The sequence below is a fragment of the Theobroma cacao genome, chromosome 2, assembly GCF_053813885.1.
Source record: "Theobroma cacao isolate CCN51 chromosome 2, ASM5381388v1, whole genome shotgun sequence".
In the NCBI taxonomy this organism is placed as follows: domain Eukaryota; kingdom Viridiplantae; phylum Streptophyta; class Magnoliopsida; order Malvales; family Malvaceae; genus Theobroma; species Theobroma cacao.
In genome coordinates this window covers 19450245-19475042 of record NC_142640.1, presented here as the reverse complement: position 1 = coordinate 19475042, position 24798 = coordinate 19450245, and the positions used below count along the sequence as shown (strand labels likewise).

The 24798-nt window shown below is 33.5% G+C and overlaps 1 protein-coding gene across 1 annotated transcript in view; it reads right to left on the bottom strand.

Annotated features, from left to right (window-relative positions):
• LOC18609077 (DEA(D/H)-box RNA helicase family protein) overlaps positions 1 to 7440 on the bottom strand; it is a 28953-nt gene extending 21513 nt beyond the window's left edge. The window contains exons 1-4 of the mRNA XM_018115872.2: positions 6857 to 7440; positions 4678 to 4832; positions 4502 to 4589; positions 3478 to 3723 (exon numbers count right to left, since the gene is read on the bottom strand). Coding sequence (XP_017971361.2) covers positions 3478 to 3723; positions 4502 to 4589; positions 4678 to 4832; positions 6857 to 7342 — 975 coding nt within the window. The 5' untranslated portion in view covers positions 7343 to 7440. The remainder of the gene's footprint in view (positions 1 to 3477; positions 3724 to 4501; positions 4590 to 4677; positions 4833 to 6856) is intronic.
• Between the last annotated feature and the right edge of the window lie 17358 nt (positions 7441 to 24798).

Sequence of the window (24798 nt, the reverse complement as noted above, 5' to 3'; positions counted from 1 at the left end):
TTCAATCAGGAGTTGTTGTAACACAACAGACCATTGTGGCCAAAATGTGCATAAGTGAAGCAAACAATGCTTCACCATTCTGCCTTGTTCTTCCACATGCAGTACCAACATAAAATTAAGACTTCTATCTTTCAATGTGGATCAAATCAGAATCAAGTTGTGAAAAGCATCTATAAAGGGTTTTTTTTTTTTGGTTAATCACATCGTTCCCTACCAAATCTATTACTATAATAGAAGGTGCTTGAAGGAACCAAAGAATTGTTTTGCAGCCCACTGGTTTTGGTGCCTCAAGATCTTGACTTTTCTCCCCTTCTCATTCTTTATGTTTGCCATTTTGGAGAATATCAGCAGTATAAAGGAAAAAAGGGCTTAGGTAGGAGCGGAGGGTTCTTTTTGTAAGGGTAGTGAGGTCGTGTTACACTATAGTAATGGGATATCAAGAGTGAGCAATCTATTTACTATAACTGATTGGGATGTCATCCTACTATTTCTTTGCATACTTCTCATGATGTCCTCCATTTATTTATTTGCAAACTCTTGGATAAATATATTGATATTTGAGATTATTCATATGCCCCTCCTTGTACAAATTTTTAATATGTTCCACTACTATTCTCTTTGATGCATGTGAATTCCTTTGCAAGAATTCCATGTAGGGGGAAAAATCTAGATGCATGATTTTGGCATCATATGAATTTATTATTATTTTACACAATCTACAAGTTAATTCTTATACCTTTCGTCTTACATTTATTCACATATAATATTTACATAGCTGATATGTGCTTAACTCTGGGATATGTGGTAGGATCCTACAATTAAACGAAAAACCTTGAGATGCTTAGAAGAGTTTTGTTTGGTGGGCTCAAAGTACAGCTCATTAAAGAACACATGTTTCTTCACCTTTCTTATAGAGTCAGGTATCACATTTGACATCGTTTATACATGGTATCTCGATCCCTTGGATTTGCTCATACTATTTAGGTGCCAATTGTAACGCTCTCACTAAATTACAAAAGTTCTCAACCATTAAATAGCCTTTCCCTAAAATTTGAAGCAAGATTTTTGTAGAAGTGAGCATTCACTCTATTCAGAGCTTCTCTCACTAACTTTATTTCTCATATTCATTACGCTTAATTCATCTCATATTGAGGAGCACCTCCTTTCCACTGTCTTGTTCAAAGGGCATCCTCCCTTACCCATCTTTCCATCACCTGCCCCTTGGTACCAAGGCTCTTTGGTATTTCCCACTCTTCCTCCCTGCTTTTTCTCTCTTCCTTGAGCCGTTACTACAGTGCAACGCTACCTCAGCTACCTTACAAAAGGAACTCTCATAGTCAATAAGGAGACAAGACCAACCAAAGGGGTTTGAAGGCTAGAGAGGCCATAGGCCCCTTGACTTTTTCTAAATTACTATCAAGCCTAGTAAGATTTTCTTTTTGTTTTAATTATTTATTTATACTTGATCCCCTTAACATTTTGAAATTGTTTATTTAGCATATACTTTCTTGAAAATTGTTTGTCCAATCCTTAATAAATATAAATATTTTAATTGTCAAAAAGTTTCCTTTCTAGGAAGATGCATTTGATTTTAATATGTATAACTTTTTCATACAAATACTTATTTTCTCTGTTTATATGTTACCTAAAATAACTTCTCTGTTTGATAATTGTTATATTTTCATATCTTCAAATCAAAACACAATGAGTATGAAAATTAGTTTCAAACATGTATTATGTACAAGCAATGAAAATATCATAGGACACTATATATACAAATAAATTTTACGTATGTAATTTATTTTCAAACCTACTCCTTTCACTTACCCTATATTTACCCATTTGGCAACAAAGTATAAATAAACAAGGCCCTAAGATATCTAAATCAACCTTTCATTTCAAATAATAAAACTCATAATCACCCAATAAATCAAATTAATTGTTATAATAGAAGAAAAAAATTTAAAAAAGACAGAAAGAATGGTGATAGGGGTGTTAGAGTTGGCTTAAGGGTTGAAATCACGGAGGAAGAGACATAGAAACTTTTAGACAAGAAGTGGGAAAAAGCTTTGAGAGAAGCCATAATTAAATCTTAAACGAGATAAGAAAGAAAGAAACAAGGAAAGAAGGCTGGTTCTAGCGGGTGAAACTGGGAAAGGGACAAGGGATGGGGAGCTTGGGAACACTTGGGAGAAGAATGAAAGGTGGACAAATGAGAAGAAAAATAATAAAACACAACATTGCTTTTGTTGAGACATGAGGAAAAGATAAGTGAAGAGAATAATTGAGAAGAATGTTGTAGGAAGTGGGACAGAAAAATAATTAACATATAGAAGGAAAAGGATGATGTGAGAGAAGAAATAAATAAACTAAAAGAATAATAAGAAAGAAAAGTTATTACATATATAAGATTAAGAGAAATAAGGTAAAGGGTTAATTACACATTTGGTACCTGAGCTATAGTAAAAATGTCAATTTGATACCTATAAAATTTTGCAATAAGGTATTCAAACTATAATTCCCAACATCAGTCTGCACATTTACTAATTTCGTCAGTCACATGTGACATGGCTAAATATAACCAATAAGCACATGCCATGTGTCTAAAATAGTCATGTCATTTTTCTTTTTTTAAAAAAAATTAATTTTGAAATTAAAAAATAAAAAAATGAAAAATAAAAAGGGAATTGAGGAGAGAAAGGAAGGGGAACAAAAGAGAGAGAAGGGGATGGGGAGGGGGAAGGGCCAACTGATGCCTGTACAGCAGATTGGCACTCCAAGGCAAATCGACGCCAGTCTGCCTAAACCTAGGCAAATCAACGCTCTGATCTAGTGTGCGCCAGACACCCTAAAGGCAATTGAATGGGAAATTTTTGAATAATAAAGGCTAAAATACAAAAAATGCCCTCATACTTAATAGAATCTATCACATGAGCCCACCCCTTATTGCAATCAATTTAGCCTCTTTGTTGTTATTTAAACCCAATAAACCCCTCCTGGGACGGAAAAGTGTCACGTGACCCACATGATAGTATCTTCCATTAACCTTAACCAATTGTGTAATGCAATTGACCACGTGGAAGACAACTATGTCCTTGAACTAAAATTTAACTTGGAAAGAAACAATTTTCTTCCCATTTCAATTTATTAAAATTTAATTAATTTTTTCTCCACCTAATCTGCCACGTGGCCAATTATATTACCTAGTGGGCTAAGGCTAACTGACACTAGTGTCACGTCCGGCCCAAGAAGGGCTTAATTAGGTATATATGGCAGGTAAGGGGCTTAACTGCTTGCAAAGAATAGGGGCTTATGAGAGATTTAATCAAGTACAGGGGCCTTTTTATATTTTATCCAATAATCATATAGCAGTGCAGCACAATAATCATCAATATTCTAACATAATAAACACATAAGAGATATAATGAGTAGGCAATAGCAAAAGTTTATATGCATAATTGTCAAGGTCAAATGAACCTGCCACGCTTGTTGCTGATCACGCAGCTGCAAACTTCTCCGCCAAAGAATTTTCTCCATGACAGCTGAGCTGGATGCCAGGGGCTCGGGCTGCTCAACAAGTCCTTCATCAGTAACTATACTGCTATTACTGCTTGATCTCGAGAAACAATTGTCCGGAAAGCTTTCCTTAGTCCTAGATTTTTGAAAAAGGTACTCTCCAAGATAGGCATCAACTCTCTTCAACAAACCAAAATTTAAGTTCACCTGTCAAATACTAAAAGCTTCAGCATAACACATATAAGAAACATGCACCATCAAAGTCAATAAAAGGCAACCTATGAAGCACCATCATAAACATAGGATATAAGGATGACACAATATGATCACAGCAATATGGCAATTTCCAAAAGCTAGGATAGCATAAAGCTGGGATAGATCACACATAGGCACATGCACAGCATAACCAAGTCAACAAAAGGCAACCTAGGAAGTAAGCACCAATATAGATACAATAAGAGTGACCCAAAAAAAAAAAAAATACATAGCAATAAGGCATTTTTCAAAAATTTGGATAAGTTACAGCTTGGACTCACACACATGCTTTTGAAATCCATGAAATCAACTAAAATGTGCTCAACATGCATAAAATAGATCATATGTAAATGTAAAAATCTAAAATGGAGACAATAACACTAGAAATCAATGGTACCATGTGATCTCAGGGTCTTCGTTGGATTTCACTATTAAAATTTTGCCTTGAATTTATTTATCAACCTCAATTTGGGAAATTGAAAAATTTGAGAAATAAATATTAAACAGAAGACTTCTATGCATTTTCATACATGTATCAGAAGAGTGTCCATTATTAAAAATGTATCAATCACATATGGTCTGACATAAAAAATAACAATAGGACCAAAAAGCACAATTCTTATATATATATTGTTGGCAAAACACCAATATTAGGTGACATTGTAGTATTGGTGTTTCATATAAGGCAAACATAACAGAGAGCATAGAGTGAACAAAATTACAAGATTACCTCCCTCTGTGGACACTTATCATCCAGGTCAAATCTGTAGTTAGGCAGGGGGACCTTACTGAAGACAGCAACTTTGGAATAAAGATGGCTGCCAAACAAAATTTGAGATTGGAATCCCCATCATTGCTCAGAGCAACTTTACAAACAAAAACATCTATTTTGATCAAGGGGGATACCTATACAAACCCATTCTGCTTGCCAAAGCTGCTATTTGCTCAAAGTCTCGTCTGTCCTTCTTCTCCCTCGAGACCAACTCCTGTTTCTCGTCATTACGTAAAAGTATGGCTAGCTTCCGCTTCCACTCATCAATGTTAGCATAACTGAAAGTACCCTAAAGAATAAAGTTCGCAGAAACACAATTATGACAGCCTTCATGCAACAAATGCCCAAAATTACATTAGTTAACAACTAAGATTTGAATAAAAAAGTTAGATAAAAATTAAAAACTAAAAAAGAAAATGTCTCTAACATAACTCATTTCGCCCTTAGTATCCACCTCTTAAAGCTTTTTCTAATATTTTTTTTTTCTTTTATGAAGTTCTAAGAGAAAGTTCCTATTGTCCGTAATACTGATAAGTAATTGAGCTCATTCAATAGCCAAATCCTAGAAGTATTTGAAGTACATAAATGCATATTTTACATAAAAAACTGAAGAAATCAATCAATGCTCTTTAGCTCCAGCTAAGTGGGCTTATTCAATGATGCAATAAGGAAGTAGAAACAGTAAAAAGAAACCAAAATAGTAAAACAAAATAGAATAACTAAATTTGATGCAAAATAGAAGTTGGAACCAGAAAACAAGGGTTTGTAGAACCACTAACAGATAACATTCCACTATAACACAGCTATCTGATGTGTCTAGAAGACTATTTATACGAGGGTTATGGCAGCTTTTAATCCTAGCCCTAGGATACACATAAGCCCCATCTAATCCCAGTCATTTAAACTCATTAAAAATTCTCACACTAGTCATGACCACTTAATTAAATAAAAACATAATTACTAACTATAAACTAAAGTAAAACAGCAAACATTAAGAAAAACATATCAAGATAACCAATTCAGATAAATTCTAAAATGCTCTTGCATCATTCAATCATCAATTGGAGCTCTGTAGTTATGATCCAGAGAAAAACCATTATCAGCACAGTCCAGCTCCATCTCTTTTATGTGTATAAGATAATTTTCTTATAGTCCATACAAAAGGTGGCCAATTGCTACTAAATGTTGTTGGCCGCTCCATAGCATGCTAACGCAAAGCAAACATCTTCATGTATGATAGCAGGTAGGGGTGTCAAAACATAAGGGTAAGAAATTAAAGAAAAAGGGGATAATCTTAGTAATAAGGTGATTGTGGGTTCGATGCTCAGCCCCTAAGGACTAGCATAGTAAGAACTTCATAATCAGTCTTAAAAATTTAAATCTCATGAACGAAAATAATATTAATCTACAACCCTCTTTTACAAGAAGCATCCACTGTAGCAAAGTCAGGTATAGGCACCATGGTGGCCATCCCTAAATGTCACTAAACCAGAATTGAGTCAATATGGCTATTGCTCAAGGAATAAAGCTTTGAAGTTAATGAAACCTATAATCTTATTCGTCATCAATTTGAGCATAAAAAACTTGATTAATAGTAAAAGTTACTTACTACCAAAAAGTAAAAAATTATTTATAACTACACAATCAACTTGATTAGGCTTTGTCATGCTAACTTGAGTTATTGGGCAGCATTAGAACTATTAACTAAATATATGATTAATGTCAAAGTTGTCGAGTATAGCCTAAATGACAATCCCACAAGAAACTCTTACCAACAGCATAAAAAACACTGGCTCAGGTATTTTTACAACTGTATTCTCATGCTTAGCTTCTTCTAACTTCCGAGCTTAACTACACCATACTCAATTATTGCATCATAGTCTATAAGATTTAAGTGATATTTACAGTGAAATTCACTTAGCTACAAGCTAAAAGAGTATTCTTATGTGTGACTTGTGCATAGGTCAAGGCTGTAATCTGAGGACATTTCATTCCAAAGAGGTATCCAGCTAAAACTTGTCCTAACTAGCAAATTAGAAATCTTCAGCAACAATATTTTCAACTAACCATATATCATTTCAAATTGACAGAGCTCATGTCAACTAATAAGGGCCACCCAGTTTACTTCCAATGCAGATAAATATTTCAACTTGTTTTCTCATTATCGAAATGTGAAATCCTTCATTGCTATTAATATGCTAATCCTAAGCCAATCATCATGACTTTCATTTAAACCAATCAACCTAACAAACAAACGAAAACTTCAATATACTCGAACTCATAATAATAATAATAATATACGTAAGAACTGACCGATTCCAATGACAAATTGAGCTCCCGATCAGAGCCATCCTCAGAAATCCCGTCATCATAAGCTGAATTATACTGCGAATTATTATTATTACTATTTTTACTGCTATTATTGCTATTATAAGTCCTCTGCTGTTGCTGTTGCTGCGGTTGTTGCAAGAAAGGCGAAGGAGAAGGAGGAGGAGCAGCAGCAGCAGTGTCCCTAGCGCTCAAAACGGGGGCGTTTTTACGGTCAATGAGTTTGGGCTGTATCACGGACGCGGAGGTGGAAAAATCTGCTCCGGTCTTGCTAGCGTTGTTGTTGGAAGAAGATATGACGGAACGGAGACGGTGGTGGGGAGGGATGTAAACGGAGCCGTAGGAGGACGGAGGCCGATCCTTCATCGTGGGACAAAGGAGTAAGGGTTTTAGGGTTTTGGTGCAAGGATGCGGAGAGGAAGGAAGGAAATGTGGAGAGGAAGAGAGCGAGAGAAGAGAAGAAGAGGGCATGCACGGCGACAATTAACTGTGTTGTTGGAAGACTAGATTTTCAGGCTAGTGAGAAATGGCATACCTTATTATTACGAAAGAATACGCATTTTAGAGTTTAGTTTAGGAATATCATGAAAAAATGTTTGGTTAGTTAATGTTTTAATTTAGCTGTTCTGACTCTCTTTATTTTTCTATAATCTATCTATAAAAATATTTAAAGGAAGGCTTCTTTGCTTGACACTTGACAATATTGCATGAAGAAGAAAACTCCAAAGGGTTTCCTTCCTTCCATATGGTTATTATTATTTTTTTCCTTAGTTTTTCATCAATTATTATTAATATCAAGTTATATTTAATAAATATTAAAATAGTAATTAAAATGTAATTATCTTTTCTTTACATTAAAAATTTTAAAAAATTGAATCCAATTATTTATTTAAGAAAAAAAATATATACATGTCGATTACTAAATCAAATTATATAATATGATTTTCTTTATCAAATTAAAATATGCAACTCTTATTCATAAAAGTTCAATTTTAATTTTTCTAAATCTTAAATTTTGAAAATTAAGTTTTCTTATATTTAAATGTATTCTTTATTTTTCACTTTCTTAACTAAAAATTACAAACTAATAAAATAATAATATCAGGAAACTTAAATATATCTATCCATATAACTTTAGTATTTATTTGCAAACATGGCAAGAAGAAAAAAAAAAGAAAAAGAAAGAAATGATGAACTCATATAGAGTCTTGTTAAGGTATATATATATATATATATATGCACTTAGTGTTGGTCCCAATAATATGTGCTAGAGAGAGGGTGAATAGCACAATTTAGCTTTTTCAAATATTGTCTCAAAGTCTAGATAAGGGCGAGACAAATGAAGGAAAGAAAATGAAACAAAACAGAGTAAATAACAGACAACAGAATTTAGAGTGGTTCGATCCAAGACCTACATCCACTACCTTGATTATTCGACCAAGGATTTTCCAAACAATCAACTAGAAACTGGTGAAACTCATAAGCTTTCACCAAGCTTTACAATGGCTTTTACAATGCTCAGCCAAAACTTTTTACACTATTTTTTCACGGGCTAAACTAAAACCTAACACCTAACTTTTCAAGGCTAAGTTAGAACCTTAACACATTCAAGCAAACCTTACTTGAAACAACCACTTAGAGTGACTCCCTCACTCTAAGAATACAAGAAGAGAAGTAAAAGAAAGTACCTATGATCACAAGTTGATATAAATGATATAAGGTTGAGTGCAGAATACAGAGACAAAGGATGGGCATTTAAGTGCAGTGAGGTGAAGAGAAAATTTTCTGGTTTATCAGCTCTTAATGACTCAAATCTCTTCCAAAACTTTCAAAAACTGGTTTCCAACTGTTGGAAGACCCTTTTATAGTTGGAGAAACATCTCTGATGGGAGTTTGACAGTTTTTTAGCCGTTAGAGACAGTTGGGAGTCGGTTTTAGCCGTTACTCTGTCTTTTAGTGCATATTTCAAACTTCAGGCAAAATACTCTTAGTCGACTAACCGATATCTTGGTCGACTAAGTCGTCTTTGTTTTCTGCTCCTTGTGTCTGGCAGTCCATACTTAGTCGACTAACCAATTTCTTGGTCGACTAAGTTGGTTTTGTGTTGAAGTCCAGATTTTGGTAGTAGCTTATTAGTCAACTAACCCATTTCTTGGTCGACTAAGTTGGTTCCGTTTCTTAATATTCTTCAGCCTGCCATTTCTCCAATTTAAATTTTAGTCAACTAACATTCTTCAATATTTAACCAAAGACTTTCTTTTTAGTTGATCAATCATTTTTCTTCATTTTCATGATTCTTGATATATATATTCAAAAGGTTGATTCATTATTTCAATATGACTTTTTGTCCTACACACTTAGATAGAAATGTTAGACACAAATGAAATGTGAATATTTTATTATCATCAAAAAACTAATGGAGCTAACAATCTGTCCTTTTTTTATGATGACAAAACATTCCTTGATTAACAGCACAATGTCCTTTAATTTCTGCAGAAGATGAGGATTGCTCCCCCTAAGTGAGTGCTCCCCCTTAGTGTGTGCATATTTTGCTTATTTATTCCAGCAAAATTTATTCACATTATGTATATACATTCAGAGTATATATGTGCAAAAATATAAGGTGATTTGCAGCAAATGGATGTTGACAGATTTTCATCAAAGTTTTGCTGTGTCTGTCAACAGTTATCAGATTTTGTCTATGCCATTCATCATTCAACTGATATACTATACATAGCATCCATATCCATTCACACACAATTTAAAATAAAAACCAGTAATCAGCATACAATCCTAACATTAGTGTAGTATCAGATTTTTATCAGCAGTCAAAGTACTATAAACGACTAAATATCAACAGATTTTCAATCATCAGCATCAAAATACCATGAACATATCAGCAAAGTACCATAAATATATCAGCATCAATTTTTCCCATAAAAATATAAACAACAAGATCAAAGTTAAGTGTTCAATTGCCATCATGGCATAAATAGTAAAAAAACATAAAATATTCCAAGATTGCCCCTAGTTCATTTTTACTTCCTTTCTTTTCTAAGTTCCTAATTCCTCCACCTTAACATTTTTTTATTTAATTTCTTGGTTCCTTCTCCCCCTAAGGTTCTGCTGATCTTCTCCCCCTTTTTGTCGTCGTTAATTTCTAAACATCAACTGGGGAAGATGAGGGAGATGACTCATCAGTGGCATATTTGACATCTAAGGGCTGAGGAGAGGATATTGGAGGTAAGTCTTGGGACAAGGGATCAGGTAAGGGTGAGTTAGATACTTCTAATGGTTCCTGAGGAAAAGAAACAAGTGCTGGCTTGGATTTTTCTACTAGTCTGGTGGACTTCTTACAATATCTCTCACACTTCATCTAAATCTTACCTCTCTTACTTAACTTATTTCAATGGATTGAATTGCTAACCTAGAATCCTAAATTATTTATAAGGATCTCCCGACTCAACCTATAAAAATGTCTATTTTAACCAAAACACTATATCCCTATGTGATTTGAAATTAAAATAGACTCATTAAGTTCAAGCTCTAATCTGGCTACATACGGCCTATAGGTATATCCCTATCCTATACGCAAATCAATTAATTTGATCATATGCTATCCCAATTTTAGTCTACTCTAAACTCCCTTTCCCAAGTTTGTTTAGGTTCCTAGATCAATTTAATTGGTGATCAGGCAATTAAAAGTAGTAAGAACAAATTGGAATAAACAATTCAAAACTATTGAAATAAGTTAAGTAAGAGAGGTAAGATTTAGATTACATGTGAGTTCAATTGCAATCCTAGACAAAGAAAATTTAGCCACTCATAATTGCAAAAACAAATAACATTATAATAAATTTAACCATTGAAAGTAACAAGAAAATTAAAAGCTAAGGAAGAACACAAAACAATTATTGCCGACTTGATCTCCAAGTTTCAGCCTCAACTTCTAGTTCCTTAAATCTCTCAAAGGTTGCCTCTAATGTTGTTAAACTAATCTTATTTATACTAATAGACTAAACCTAAAGTTCCTTAAGCTGACCTAGGGTTTAATTGGGCTTAAAAGTGTAATAAAAGGCCCAAAAATTAATTATTAATCTTTACAAATTTTCATTCCCGGTACAGTACGTCCAGCCATTTTCCAACGTGATTTTATCTATCTCCGAGGCAGAACTGGGCAAAGTAATCTTCATAAAAGTTGTAGCTCTGTCTCTTAGTTTTCCACTGGTCTAAGAATCACATCATTTGAAGTTCTGTAGCTCGAGATATGGCCAAAATATCGAAGTATATACAAGCAGATTTTGGGTCTGTCTACACCTTACTTTCCAAAATTAAGCCCAATCATCTTTAATCCTACAAAAGAAATAAAAACCAATAAATAATAACCAAATTAACAAGAAAAGCATAAAATTAAAATAACTAACTTAAAGTACCCTAATTATAAAAAATAATAAAAATAAATAAAATAACAATTGAAAATTGAGGACTTAGCTAATATTTAATAACAAAATTGGAGTAAAATAATTCTATAAAATAGAATTATCAACTTCCTTCTTTTGAGGAATGCTATTTTTGTGGCCATTGTTTTCTTTCCTTTGGTGGGTGGTTTTGTCTCTAGCTGTGGTGCTGTAGTGATTTTTTGTTTCCTTTTTCCAGATTTTGCTTTTATTCTGGGGGCTGGTGCAGATGCTGCTTGCTGAGCTTTTCCTTTAACTGCTTCTTTCTCAGCTTGTTCCTCCCTAACCATTTGGTGAAATACATCCATAATGGATACCTCTTCTGAGTTTGGAGGGGAGGGCTGCTGTTTCTCAGGTTCTGAAGGAGCATTTTCATCTAAGGAACCTAGCACTTTTATTCCTTGGTTTGATTTGTCTGTGCTCTAGTGTTCAGGTGAGAGGGTCTTAACTGGTTGATCAACACCAGAATGAGAGTCCTTTGTCTGAAGGATAGGACTGGCAGTTTTGTAAGTTGAGCCTTTAGCTTGAATACCATGACTTGCTTCATGAGGAACAGATCCTTCTGCTTGTAAAGCTGAATCTTCAGCACCTTGCTGTGCTGGTGCAACACTTGGTGTTTCAGAGGAATCTGCAGTAGCAAGTTTTGATGGCTTTTCTTTCCCCTTTAGTTGATTTTCTAATGCAGTAACTTTCTCTTCAATTCTCTGTAATCTAGCTCCTTGATCAGTGAGCTTTCCATTTATCCTCATCAATAGATTGAAGATCATTTCACTGGAGAATTGTAAGGATGCTGCCTCTGACTGAGCTGGGAGTGAAGGTTCTCCTTTAGGAGTTACTTTGGGAGTTTTAACATACTTTTCTCCTTCAAGTTTGTATCCCATCTTAGATAGGCTCTTGAGGTAGATTGATTGATCTTTGCTTTTTACCTGATCCATTGCATATCTTGAATTCCAAATCCCCTTTTTTTTGGACCAGTGCAGTAATGATATTCCCATATGGCAGATTAATCTTTTCCAATCTATAGGCTCCTTTCATTCTCTCAATAATAAATCTTCCTAGGTTCAGTGGATTCCCATTGAAGGCATGTTCCATTAGCCAAAGGTCCTGTAGACTAATATAACTAAAGCTTCCCCCTCTTCCATGAACATTAGCAGTAATGAAATAATGCAATATTCGAATTTGTGGACTAGTGATCAAACTAGCATTACTTTTAGAAGAATATTTCTTTTTCTTTTCAGTAATCACTTCCCACAAGGATGAAGGATCATAGTTTTCTGGGAACTCAAACACACCCTCTTCACACTCAATGTTAAGTAAACTGCCCAAATTAGTAGCAGTCACAGTAAATTCTTGCCCATTTAAAAATACATTTAGGCTCTCCTCAAGATAATCATTCGGCTCCTCTAATTCATCATTCTCAACTGCTATATTAGAATAAAATTCTTGAACCAAACTTGCATTATAAGCTCGATTCTTACAAGTACTGAAATATTTCAGTTTCATCTCCTCAAAATAGTATGATAAAATTGCTTTAAATTTAGGCACTTTATTAAAACTGTTCCAGTTAATAAATTTCTCACAAGTGATTGGTGCATGTTTAATTTTCTGGAACCTATCCTCATGAATTTTGCTTCTAAATTTGGAGGACAGAGATTTACCTTTCTTTGATTTTTTTCCCTTTTCTTTCTTCTTCTCTGTTTTCTGTTCTTTTTCCTTTTGAGACTTTCCAGATTTTCCACTCTTTGATGCAAACTCGATTTTCTGTTTGTTTTTCATCATTTCTGCTTCTAACCCTTCTAGCAGTGGCCTTTTTCCCTTATTCTTTTCAATGATTTCCCTACTCTGAGAGGTCTTTGTCATTTCGATTCTTAAGATTTTTGGCTGGGGCTTGAGGGTTTTGGTTTTGTATGAGTCGGTTTCAGAGGCAAGAATGTAAAGAGAATGGGTTTTAGTTTTAGATGACCGAGTTTCAGGGGAGAGAAAATGTAGAAGTTGTCAGCTGTATTAATTTCCCTTAGAAAATCGTTCGCCTCCCCCTTAAAATTTTAAAATTCTCTCTAAATTTTGGTTATTCTTTTAGGCAGTTTTTCTTCTCCTTTTTATTGCCCGGTACACATTATTTTATTCTTTCTTCATTTATTTGACTGAGTCTTATTATTTAAGACTAACAGAGCACTATTAGTTGACTAAGATCCACCTTAGTTGACTAAATGCATTCTGTTTTATGATCATAAGCCCATATTTTTCTCATAATTCCTGCAAACTAATCATACCTAAATTTCTTCTAATTTCACAAAATCTATCTTCATTTAGGGGTTTGGTAAAAATATTTGCTAATTGATGCAAAGTATTCATAAATTCAATCTTGATATTACTTTTCACTACATGATCTCTAACAAAATGGTGCCCAATCTCAATGTGCTTTGTCCTAGAATGTTGCACAGATTTTTAGATATATTGATTGCACTTGTGTTATCACAGAAAATTGGTACATTATGAACTTTAATTCCAAAATCTCTTAGTTGTTGTTTGATCCACAAAATCTGAGCAGAACAACTACCTAGAGAAATATACTCTGCTTTAGTTGTTGAAAGTGCCACAGAGTTCTGTTTCTTACTTGACCAGGACACTAGCATACTTCCTAGAAATTGGCATGTTCCACTAGTACTTTTTCTATCAGTTTTGCTCCTTGCAAAGTTTACATCCGGATAACCTACAAGATCAAATGATGATTCTCTAGAATACCATAATCCTAAGGTTTGTGTTTCTAAGAGGTATCTAAAAATTCTCTTAACAGCTGTTAAGTGTGATTCTTTAGGCTGTGATTGAAATCTAGCACACAAACACACACTAAATTGGATATTTGGTCTACTTACTGTTAAGTAAAGAAGTGATCCGATCATACCTCTATAGAGCTTTTGATCAATACTTTTTCTTTTCTCATCAGTATCAAGTTTGGTGGATGGACTCATTGGTGTGGAGATTGGTTTCAACTTCAGCATATCGAACTTTTTGAGCATATCTTGAGTGTATGTTTCTTGGTTAATAAAGATTCCTTCCTCACTTTGCTTAATTTGAAGACCAAGAAAGTACTTCAACTCTCCCATCATGCTCATCTCAAATTCACCATGCATTTCTTTAGCAAAGTTCTTGCATAAAGCCTCATTAGTTGCACCAAATACAATGTCATCCACATATATTTGAACAACAATTAAATCATTCATGTATCTTTTAATAAATAAGGTTATATCAATGCTGCCTCTAACATAACAATTTTTAACTAGAAATCTTGAAAGCCTTTCATACCAAGCTCTAGGAGCTTGTTTCAATCCATACAAGGCTTTATAGAGATTGTAAACATGGTCTGGTTTTTCAAAATCTTCAAAACCTGATGGCTATTCAACATACACTTCCTCTTGAATGAATCCATTTAGAAATGCTCTCTTTACATCTATTTGGTACAACTTAAAATTCATGAAACATGTAAAAGCTAGCAACAACCTTATGACTTCAATCCTAGCAACGGGTGCAAAAGTTTCATCATAGTCTATTCCTTCTTCTTGGTTGTACCCTTGTGCTACTAACCTAGCTTTATTTCTAACTACATTTCCTTGCTCATCTACCTTATTTCTAAACACCTATTTTGTGCCAACAATAGGGTGATTTGAAGGTCTAAGTACTAGTGATCATACACGATTTCTTTTGAATTGGTCAAGTTCCTTTTGCATGGCCATTATCTAACTTTCCTCATTTTTAGCTTCTTCAAAGTTTTTAGGCTCAATTTGTGATATGAAGGCAGAAAATTCGCAAGTCTCTCTAGTTGCTCTTCTAATTCTAACTCATTGTGAAATGTCACATATTATTTGATCTTGTGGATGGTCTCTTATAAATCTCCAACTCCTTGGAAGGTCATTATACTGATTTTCTATTCTTTGCAAATCTTCTAGAGATGGAGTTTCATTTTCTCTTCTTGGTGAGCTTTCTTCACTATCTTATTATTCTTTAGGCTCATTTCTTCCATTTGTTTTTCTAGGATTTCTACATCATCATCATCAACATGAATTTCCTTTAGTAAAGCATTGGACTCATCAAAAACTACATGGATCGATTCTTCAACATTTAGAGTCCTTTTGTTAAAAATCTTATAAGCCTTTGAGTTTAATGCATATCCTAAAAATATTGCTTCATCACTTTTGGCATCAAACTTTCGTAAGGGCTATTTTCCATTGTTCAATACAAAACATTTACAACCAAAAATCCTAAGGTGAGAAATATTTTGTTTCCTATCCTTGTAAAGTTCTTATGGTGTCTTACATATCATGGGTCTTATTGAGACTCTATTAAGTATATGAGCAATTGTGTTCACTGCCTCAGCCCAAAACTATTTTGGTAGGTTATTCTCACATAGCATAGTCCTAGCCATTTCCTTTAAGGTTCAGTTTTTCCTCTCTACAACTTCATTTTGCTGGGGTGTTCTAGGTGCAGAGAAATTGTGATCCAACCCCTTTTCATTACAAAATTTCTCAAATTCATCACTTTCCAATTCTCCTCCATGATCACTCCTTATGCTAACTATGGCTAGTCCTTTTCATTCTCTACTTTTCTATAATGACTTATAAAAGCTAATAGAGCATCATTCTTATGAGCAAGAAAACAAACCCTAGTGTACCTAGAATAGTCATCAACTATTACAAAGCCATGAGATTTTCCTCTTAAACTAGTTGTGCTTTATGAGACCTCGACCCCTATAGGCTCGTAACTAAGTGTAGATGCGATAACTCGAGCCAAGGGTAATTTTGTCATTTCTTTAGTGAGCCCCTAGAAGTATGCTTTCAAACATTTTTAAGGCCTAAGTAGGCCTAAGGCATAAATGAATGATGAAAATAAGGATTAAATGACGAAAGAAATAAAAATAATGATGATTTCTAAGGTCGGGGCAAAATGGTCATTTTTCATCTCGAGTAAAAGTTTTAAGTTTTCGTAAACTCGAGTATTTTTAGACCATTGTGGACTTGGTCTCAGTGTCAAAAGAGTAAAAAGATTGTACAAAGGATTGAAGGAGAACAAGCTAACTTGTTAAGGGCATTTTCGTAATTTAAATGGAGTTGGATAAGTTTGAGCTATAAATATCATCTTCCAGTAGCTTCTTCTCACATTTCCAGCAGCTTCTTCTTGTTTTTCCTTTTTCCCTCTCACATTTCTTCATCATCCATGGGAGTTCTCTTCAAGCTGCCATAACTCTCTCAAGCTAGCTCCACTTTTCATGCTTTTGTGCACCCTTACATAGAACCTTTGTGCTCTTTCACTCTCTCACTTTAAAACCCTTGAAAAGTCTAACTTCCATATTCTTTCTCACTAGCTAGGTGTTTTAGAGAGAGAAAGAGGGAGTTTAATAGCTTGAAAGTTATTGGATAGAATTTCAATTTTTCAAAGCTACCAAGGTGAGTAGTGAATTAAACTTTATTTTTAGTTATTGATAATGTCTAGTAATTTGATTTGTGAGTGTTTTATTGTTGAGATTGTTTAATAATTTTTAGTGTTACTAGAGTAGTGCAAATAATAGCCATTTAATGGTAGCTGGAGGCTAGTAAGAATGACTAGTAGAACTCAATTTAGAAAATAGCTTTGGAATAATATTAATGCCAAGTTGGGTTGAAGGTGATAATGCTAATGTGATGATAGGTTCCAACGAAGCCCCACCACCCCATTTGGACCATTAGAGGAAGTTGGAGTTGAGTAAAGATTTAACGAATACAAGTGAGTGAACTTGCATTTCAAAATTGTTTTGGGAATGTGAATGTATTTGCACAAAACATTTGAATGATTTTGTCCAACTTTTCCTTAAAAATCTACCTAGGGAACAAGCCTTTGGTGAATGTTTCTATCTTGTGAAAGTGTGCCATATAATGGTTCATGTGTTATCACAATATGTTGATATGTATAATATGCATTGGATGTTTTTTTTATGTGATCATGATGACCCAGCTATGTGCATGTGGGAGTGCACATGAGCTGATGATGACCCAGCTATGTGCGGTGTAGAGTGCACATGAGCTGATGATGACCCAACTATGTGCAAATGGGGAGTGCATATGAGCTGATGATGGTGGGATGGTATACATGATGATGTGTATATATATATATAAATATGTGTGTTATAAAAAGTTCATGAGTGTGGAATATGGTTGTAATACATGTGAATCTTATATGTTAAACCTTGAGAATTTCTAAGCATGTTCAAGTTGATTTTGTCTTTGAAGCTAAATGGCCTTTCCTTGAGAGAATGAAAATTTGTTGTTGGTGTCCTGGTTCTCGCTGCAGCGAGAAAGTTGTTGATGCTCCTCGTTGCAGCGAGAAACATTCTGTTTTGCTGCCTGAATTTTGCTACAGCGAGAAACTTTCTGTCTTGCATGCTACCTTGTTTGATTGCTGTCCCATTTTCTATTTCAGTAATACCATAGTTGATCATGGGCTCCCAACATTAAGAAATTTATTTAATTAAGTTTGAGATGAGGGGTTTTAGAGAAAAACCCTCGGCTAGTTGAGAAACCCTCGTCTAGTTGATAATTTGAGCCCAAATTTCGTTGTAACGAGGACTTGTCGTTTTACTTGACTTGACTTGCTTGAATACTATTAAAGTTTTCACTCTTCGAATCCTTTGTTTTGCATGGATCCTTTTCGCCAAGTGATTAACTCATTAAGGGTTTAATGAGGGGTTTTAGTAAGAACTAAACTAAATTGCATTGTTTTTGAAAATAAATGCATCAAGTTTTCTATAAATTTTCCTTATCGTTTGCTTATTCTCTTCCTTGTTCACTCGCTGCGTTTATACTCACCGTTTTCTACTTCATGTTTTTAGATTAAGAGGCAGCTAGTAACTAGATCGAGGTGTCCTTGTAGATTCGTTTCCTTGGTAGGTATCTCGGCATTCAATAGTTGAACTTTCACTGAGTCTCTCCGCTGGAAGTCGAGTATCCCATTTTGTTGTGTATAGACAAACTCGATGTAAATTATTAAGATATATTTTTTAGACAATGTATGTATATTTGATTGGAACTGCCACTACAAGATGGCAATGGTTAGCATTATTTTGAATTGAAATTATGAAATGTGACTTTAATAACTTATGATGGAATGATGGACAAGTTATATAAATAGGTTTGCTTGGGCTTAGTGGGCTATGTCCATTGGGCCCATCGTCTGTCATGGCCCGAAATTTGGGTCGTGACATGGTTATTGGACCAAATAGATCAATGTGTAACAATTCAAGAGGTTTAGATGTTGATACAACTTTCTTAGCTTTAAAAGATGTTCTAACTTGTTTTCCTTATTGACAAGCATCACATATTTTATCATTTTCAAATTTTATGTCCAGCAGCCCAACAACTAAGTTCTTTCTAATCAATTTTGACATAGTATGCATGCTTACATGTCCTAATCTCCTATGCCATAACTAGCTATCATTTTCAGCATTTGCAACAAGACATATTTCACTATTTATTTCAAGATCCTCAAGAAAAACAACATACATATTCTTCAATCTCTTTCCTATAAATGAGACTTTGTTTGTACCTATGTCTATTACTTCACACTTATATGAATCAAAACATACTTTAATGCCTTTGTCACATAATTAACTTATGCTCAATAAATTATGCTTTAAACCCTTAACTAACAGCACATGACTGATTTGAGTTTGAGAGTTCTTACCAACTGTACCTAGCCCATGAATTTTACCTTTTGAATCATCACCAAAGGATACGGTAACTCCCTTCCTCTTGTCCAGCTGAGCAAACATTATTTCATCTCTTGTCATGTGCCGTGAACAGCCACTGTCCATATACCACGGCTGTTTCATCTTGAGTTGAGCTCTTGAACATGCCTCATTTGAGTGCAGCTCAACCTACAAAACGGATTTTCAATTTTTCTTTATAGGTACCCATACTTTGATGGGTCCTTGAGTGTTAGTGGCAATATAGGATCCTTTTGGAACCTAAATTTTTTTAACTTTCTGCAAGTTACTTTTCTTAAAACAATCATATGATAAATGTCCATGTTTTCCATAACTATAACATTTAGGTGATGCAAAAGCAGAATTATTCTTGTGGTATGCATTTCTTTTTGAACATTTGAGAGCTGTGTTTTCATCAAGTGTTTTTTGTAAAGCTTCTAATTTATTTTCCAGCTCTAGCTTTAAAACTTCAAAGTCTGTTTTTGAGTGTTCTAACTCAATTTGCAGAAAATTTCTTTGCTCAAAAATAGAATTGAATTCTTGTCTCACTTTTTCCAAATTATTTTCAAGAGATGTAGCCTTTTTCTTTAGATTCTTATTTTTTGAATTTTTTTTTTCAAATTCATCATAAAGGCTGTCATACTCATCTTGTAAATCATCAATGGAAATATCATAGAGGGATGAGGATACCTCAGTTTCCTCATCTTGTGCCATCAGACAGAGGTTTGCTCTTTCCTCAGATTTTTCATCTTCAGCTTCAAAGCTTGATGATTCACTGTTCGACCATGCAGCTGCCACCATTGCTTTCTTGGATTTCAAGTTTTTCTTTGGAGTCTCATCTTTCAGCAATGGACACTCGGACTTGAAGTGGCTAGGTTTCTTGCACTCGTAGCAGATCAGCTCCTCCTTTTTGTTGGAGTCATTTTTGTTTTTGATTTTCCATGAAGTACCTTGATCTTTTCTAAACCTTTTTCTAGCTAGTCTCTGGTTTCTTCTGCCCATAAGCTTTCTAAATTTTCTTGCAACCAGAGCTAACTCTTCATCATCATCACATTACAACTCTTCTAACTCTTCTTCAAGAATGCTGGCTTTAAGTGCAATGCTCTTTTTCTTTTCCTTTGTTTCTCTCCTATCTTCTTCTTCTTCCTCTTTAAGCTCCAGCTCATGAGTAAGGAGAGAACCACAAATCTCATCTAAGGTAATCACATTTAGATCCTTGGCCTTTCGGATTGTAGTCACTTTAGGCTTCCAATTTTTTGGTAGGCTTCTAAGAAGTCTTTTAACTATTTCATGCTCGAGTATTGGCTTGCCTAGTTGACTCAATTTATTTGTGATGTTGGTGAATCTATCTAGCATGTTGGTGATGTCTTCACTAGGCTCAATTTTGAACATTTCATAGTTATGTGTCAAGAGTGCTATTTTGGACTCCTTAACTTGAGAAGTCCCATCATGGATTATTTTAAGTTTGTCCCACGCTTGTTTAGCTTTTATACAGCTTGAGACTTTGTTAAATTCAGTGGGGGTCAAGGCACAGTGCAATGTATTGATGGCCTTAAAATTTGTTTAGATTTTTTTGGTTTTAGCCTTGGTCCATTCAGACCTTGGCTTAGGCATCAACTCATTGTTTACAACATTCAAAGTAGAGGGAATAAAGGGTCCATCAGTTATGACGTCTCACATTTCATAATCTATAGCTCTAATGTAAATTGACATTCTAGTGCTCCAATAAGGATAATTGGAGCCATCAAACAGAGGTGGTTTGTTTGTTGATTGTCCTTCAGCAACTATGGATTTTTGGAGAGCCATTTGGATCTTCCCAAAGGGTGTTAAACCTTAAGAATAGTGAACTAGCTTTGATACCACTTGTTGGTCCAATAATATGTGCTAGAGGGGAGGTGAATAGCACAATTTGGCTCTTTCAAATATTGTCTCAAAGTCTAGATAAGGGCGAGACAAATGAAGGAAAGAAAATGAAACAAAACAGAGTAAACAAGAGACAGCAGAATTTAGAGTGGGTCGGTCCAAGACCTACATCCACTACCTTGATTATCCAACCAAGAATTTTCCAAACAATCCACTAGAAACCGGTGAAATTCACAAGCTTTCACCAAGCTTTACAATGACTTTTACAAGGCTCAGCCAAAACCTTTTACACTAGTTTTTCACGGGCTAAACTAAAACCCAACACCTAACTTTTCAAGGCTAAGTTAGAACCTTAACACATTCAAGCAAACCTTGCTTGAAACAACCACTTAGAGTGACTCCCTCACTCTAAGAATACAAGAAGAGAAGTAAAAGAAAGTACCTATGATCACAAGTTGATCTAAATGGTACAAGTTTGAGTGCAGAATACAAAGACAAAGGATGGGCGTTTAAGTGCAGTGAGGTGAAGAGAAAATTTTTTGGTTTATTAGCTCTTAATGACTCAAATCTCTTCCAAGACTTCCAAAAACTGGTTTTCAACTGTTGGAAGACCCTTTTATACTTGGAGAAACATCTCTGATGAGAGTTTGACAGTTTTCTAGCCGTTAGAGATAATTGGGAGTCGGTTCTAGCCATTACTCTGTCTTTTAGTGCAGATTTCAAACTTGCAGGCAGAATGCTCTTAGTTGACTAACCGATATCTAGGTCGACTAAGTCGTCTCTGTTTTCTGCTCCTTGTGTCTGGCAGTCCTGGTAGTGCATACTTAGTCGACTAACCCATTTCTTGGTCGACTAAGTTGGTTTTATCCTGAAGTCCAGATTTTGGCAGTAGCTTATTAGTCGACTAACCCATTTCTTGGTCGACTAAGTTGGTTCCGTTTCTTAATATTCTTCAGCCCGCCATTTCTCAAATTTAAATTTTAGTCAACCAACATTCTTCAATATTTAACCAAAGACTTTCCTTTTAGTTGATTAATTATTTTTCTTCATTTTCATGATTCTTGATATATGACTTTTTGTCCTACACACTTAGTTAGAAATGTTAGATACAAATGAAATGGGAATGTTTTATTATCATCAAAAAACTAACGGAGCCAACACTTAGGTAATGTTTGGTATAAGGGAAGTGGGAGCACATTTCTTGCAATATGCTTAATTAAATTATATTATAGTGTTTGTTTTGTAACAAACCACTGTAATGTAAGATTGTAATGAATTACATTACAGTCAATGGATATAATGTGATTACAATTTAAAATAAAATAGATTGCATTGCACTCTGCAACGTTATTAAAGACAATTTTACCCTTTAATTTTGTTACTTTGTTAAAAACATTTTATAATGTTATAATTTGTTTTATTATATAAATTTCGATGATGTCTTTTTATTATTCTCAATAGTCATGATGACTGTCAATAAAATTTATATTATCTTTTAAAGGAAAAGAAATTAAAATAAAATATTTAATATAGAAAATTATTAAAAATGAAAACAAAATATATAAGATTATAATAAAAATAAAAATAAAATATATGACATTAAAAGTATATTTAAAAGATGATATTATATAAAAATTAACAAAAAAATACAAATAATTATGGCAACGATAATAACAATTATATATTTTGTAAAATAATATTTTGTATATGTCAACGTACACCAATAATTAGATATGATAATATAATTATTATTGCATATCTATTTCACAAAGTATTCTCAACTCAATTGAAAACAAAAATTTTACCATCTTGAACGCATCATATGGGCAACAGACTAGTAAGTATATTTAGAGGAAACCCAAATAGCTTCTTTGCTTGACACTTGACAATGTAAAGTACTATTTTATGTTTTATGAGGTTTTGCTTCCATTACGCATTGGTTATTTTGATTAGGTCACCACTCAAACTTCAATTAATGATTTTTATTATTATTAATTTTACTTTGTTTTTTTGTCTGAGTTGGCATGATTTACGTATTTTCCTCATACTCTTTATTTTAATTTTTAATTCATTCACAGGCAGACTTACCTAATTTTTTGTTTCATTCTTTTTGTCTTTCTTTTTATGATTCATGCATCAATATATTGAATTAGTTAAATTTTAAATTTATTTTTTATTTGACTTTCGAGAAATTTTAAGAAAATGATTTTAATGTTTTTAATATTAAATTTTTATATTTTTATAAATTTGATGTTCCATAAATTTTAATGTCAAAATATAAAAGAAAATCATGAAAAATAATTTTAAATATTTAAAAAATAAAATGAACATACTTATGCAATATTCCTAAAAAATATAAATAAAAAAATGAAACGAAAAGAATATATTAGTTCACAAGATTCAATCTATTAATTACTATATATGCTTTCTTTTCTTATTACTAATTGCACTATAGCACTTAACTTATATTATAATTTTATTAATTGCAATTATATGTATTAGTTAAGTAACTTAATAATTAATGTATATACTTGAGACTTGGCAATGATATTTCTTGAAGGAGGAAATCAACTATAAAGCCCATATCCAATAGCCAATTACTTTGTGAGAGGTTGACTTCTAAGTTAAATAATATTTATTATGGTTTAACTATTTGACAAGGCTAATTGCTTTGTCAATCTCATTTCATAAATTTATTAATAATATAAAAAGAAAATTATTGATAACCAAATAAATCAAAATAAACTAAATCCAAAACATAAGGTTTTTTTTTTTTTTATAATTGGAGGAGGGGGGATTCGAATCCTGCTCTTTAGGTAGGGGATAATGCACCAACCAATGAGCTAAATGCTCAAATCCAAAACATAAGGTTACTTACTTACATGTTAGTATTTTTTTTCTGATGATAGCCATTAAAGGTACACAAATCTCATAAAATTTCCAAAATGAGTGTTTTCAAAGTTTTTTACTTCATTCAACTGGTAAAAAATATGTTTCCTCTTAAACATACATAAAATTTGACATTACTAGAAAACCCCATTTCAAGTCTATTTTATCATTTAAAATTTATGACCATAAACAAGAGAAAAAAGTTAAGGGAAAAATGAATAGTGAAAAGAAATACCATAATTTGTATAGTTACACTCTTTTGCTTCACCATGAGCAAACAAGCACATAATTGATTAAACAATCTCAGATCACTAAATCAACTTGACTATGGAAAAAAAATAAAACACTTACATGCATTTTAGATTACTAAATCAACTTGATTATTGAAAAAAATAACTTAAATGCATGTAAGCGCTCTATTTAAGCTAATAAACAATCTCATGTAAGCTCTTTATAGCAGATTGGATATTGAAAATCAAGAATAACCAAAAAGGGTTTGTTATATTTAAGGGAAGTCCCAAAAGGTTTTTGGCTTGACACTTGACAGGGTTCTTGGTTTGACACGTAGTTGTTGGGGCGTAGGCTTAAGGTCTAATGGAATTGGTTTGTGGTTGGGTTTTTGGACGTAAGCTTGAGGTTTGAGGTTGGGTTTGGATTATATTTTTTTCCTTTCACAATTGATGTTCTAGATTTTTCTTTGACCTTTTATATGTGAATATTTACAAAAACTAATTTTTCTTTATTCCATTATTTATTACTCCCATATTATTTTTCAGTGTTAAATGTAATTAATGTAAATGGGTACATATCAGTTAGTTAAAGATAGGGTTTTGAAAGAGATTGATATATTACATATTTTATTTTTCAAGTGTTAAATGTGTTGGTCCCAATAATATATGCTAGAGAGGGGTGAATAGCACAAATTAGCTCTTGACAAGATAAGGAACTAATTTTTAGAACAAAGAAAATAAAAACAGAGAACAATG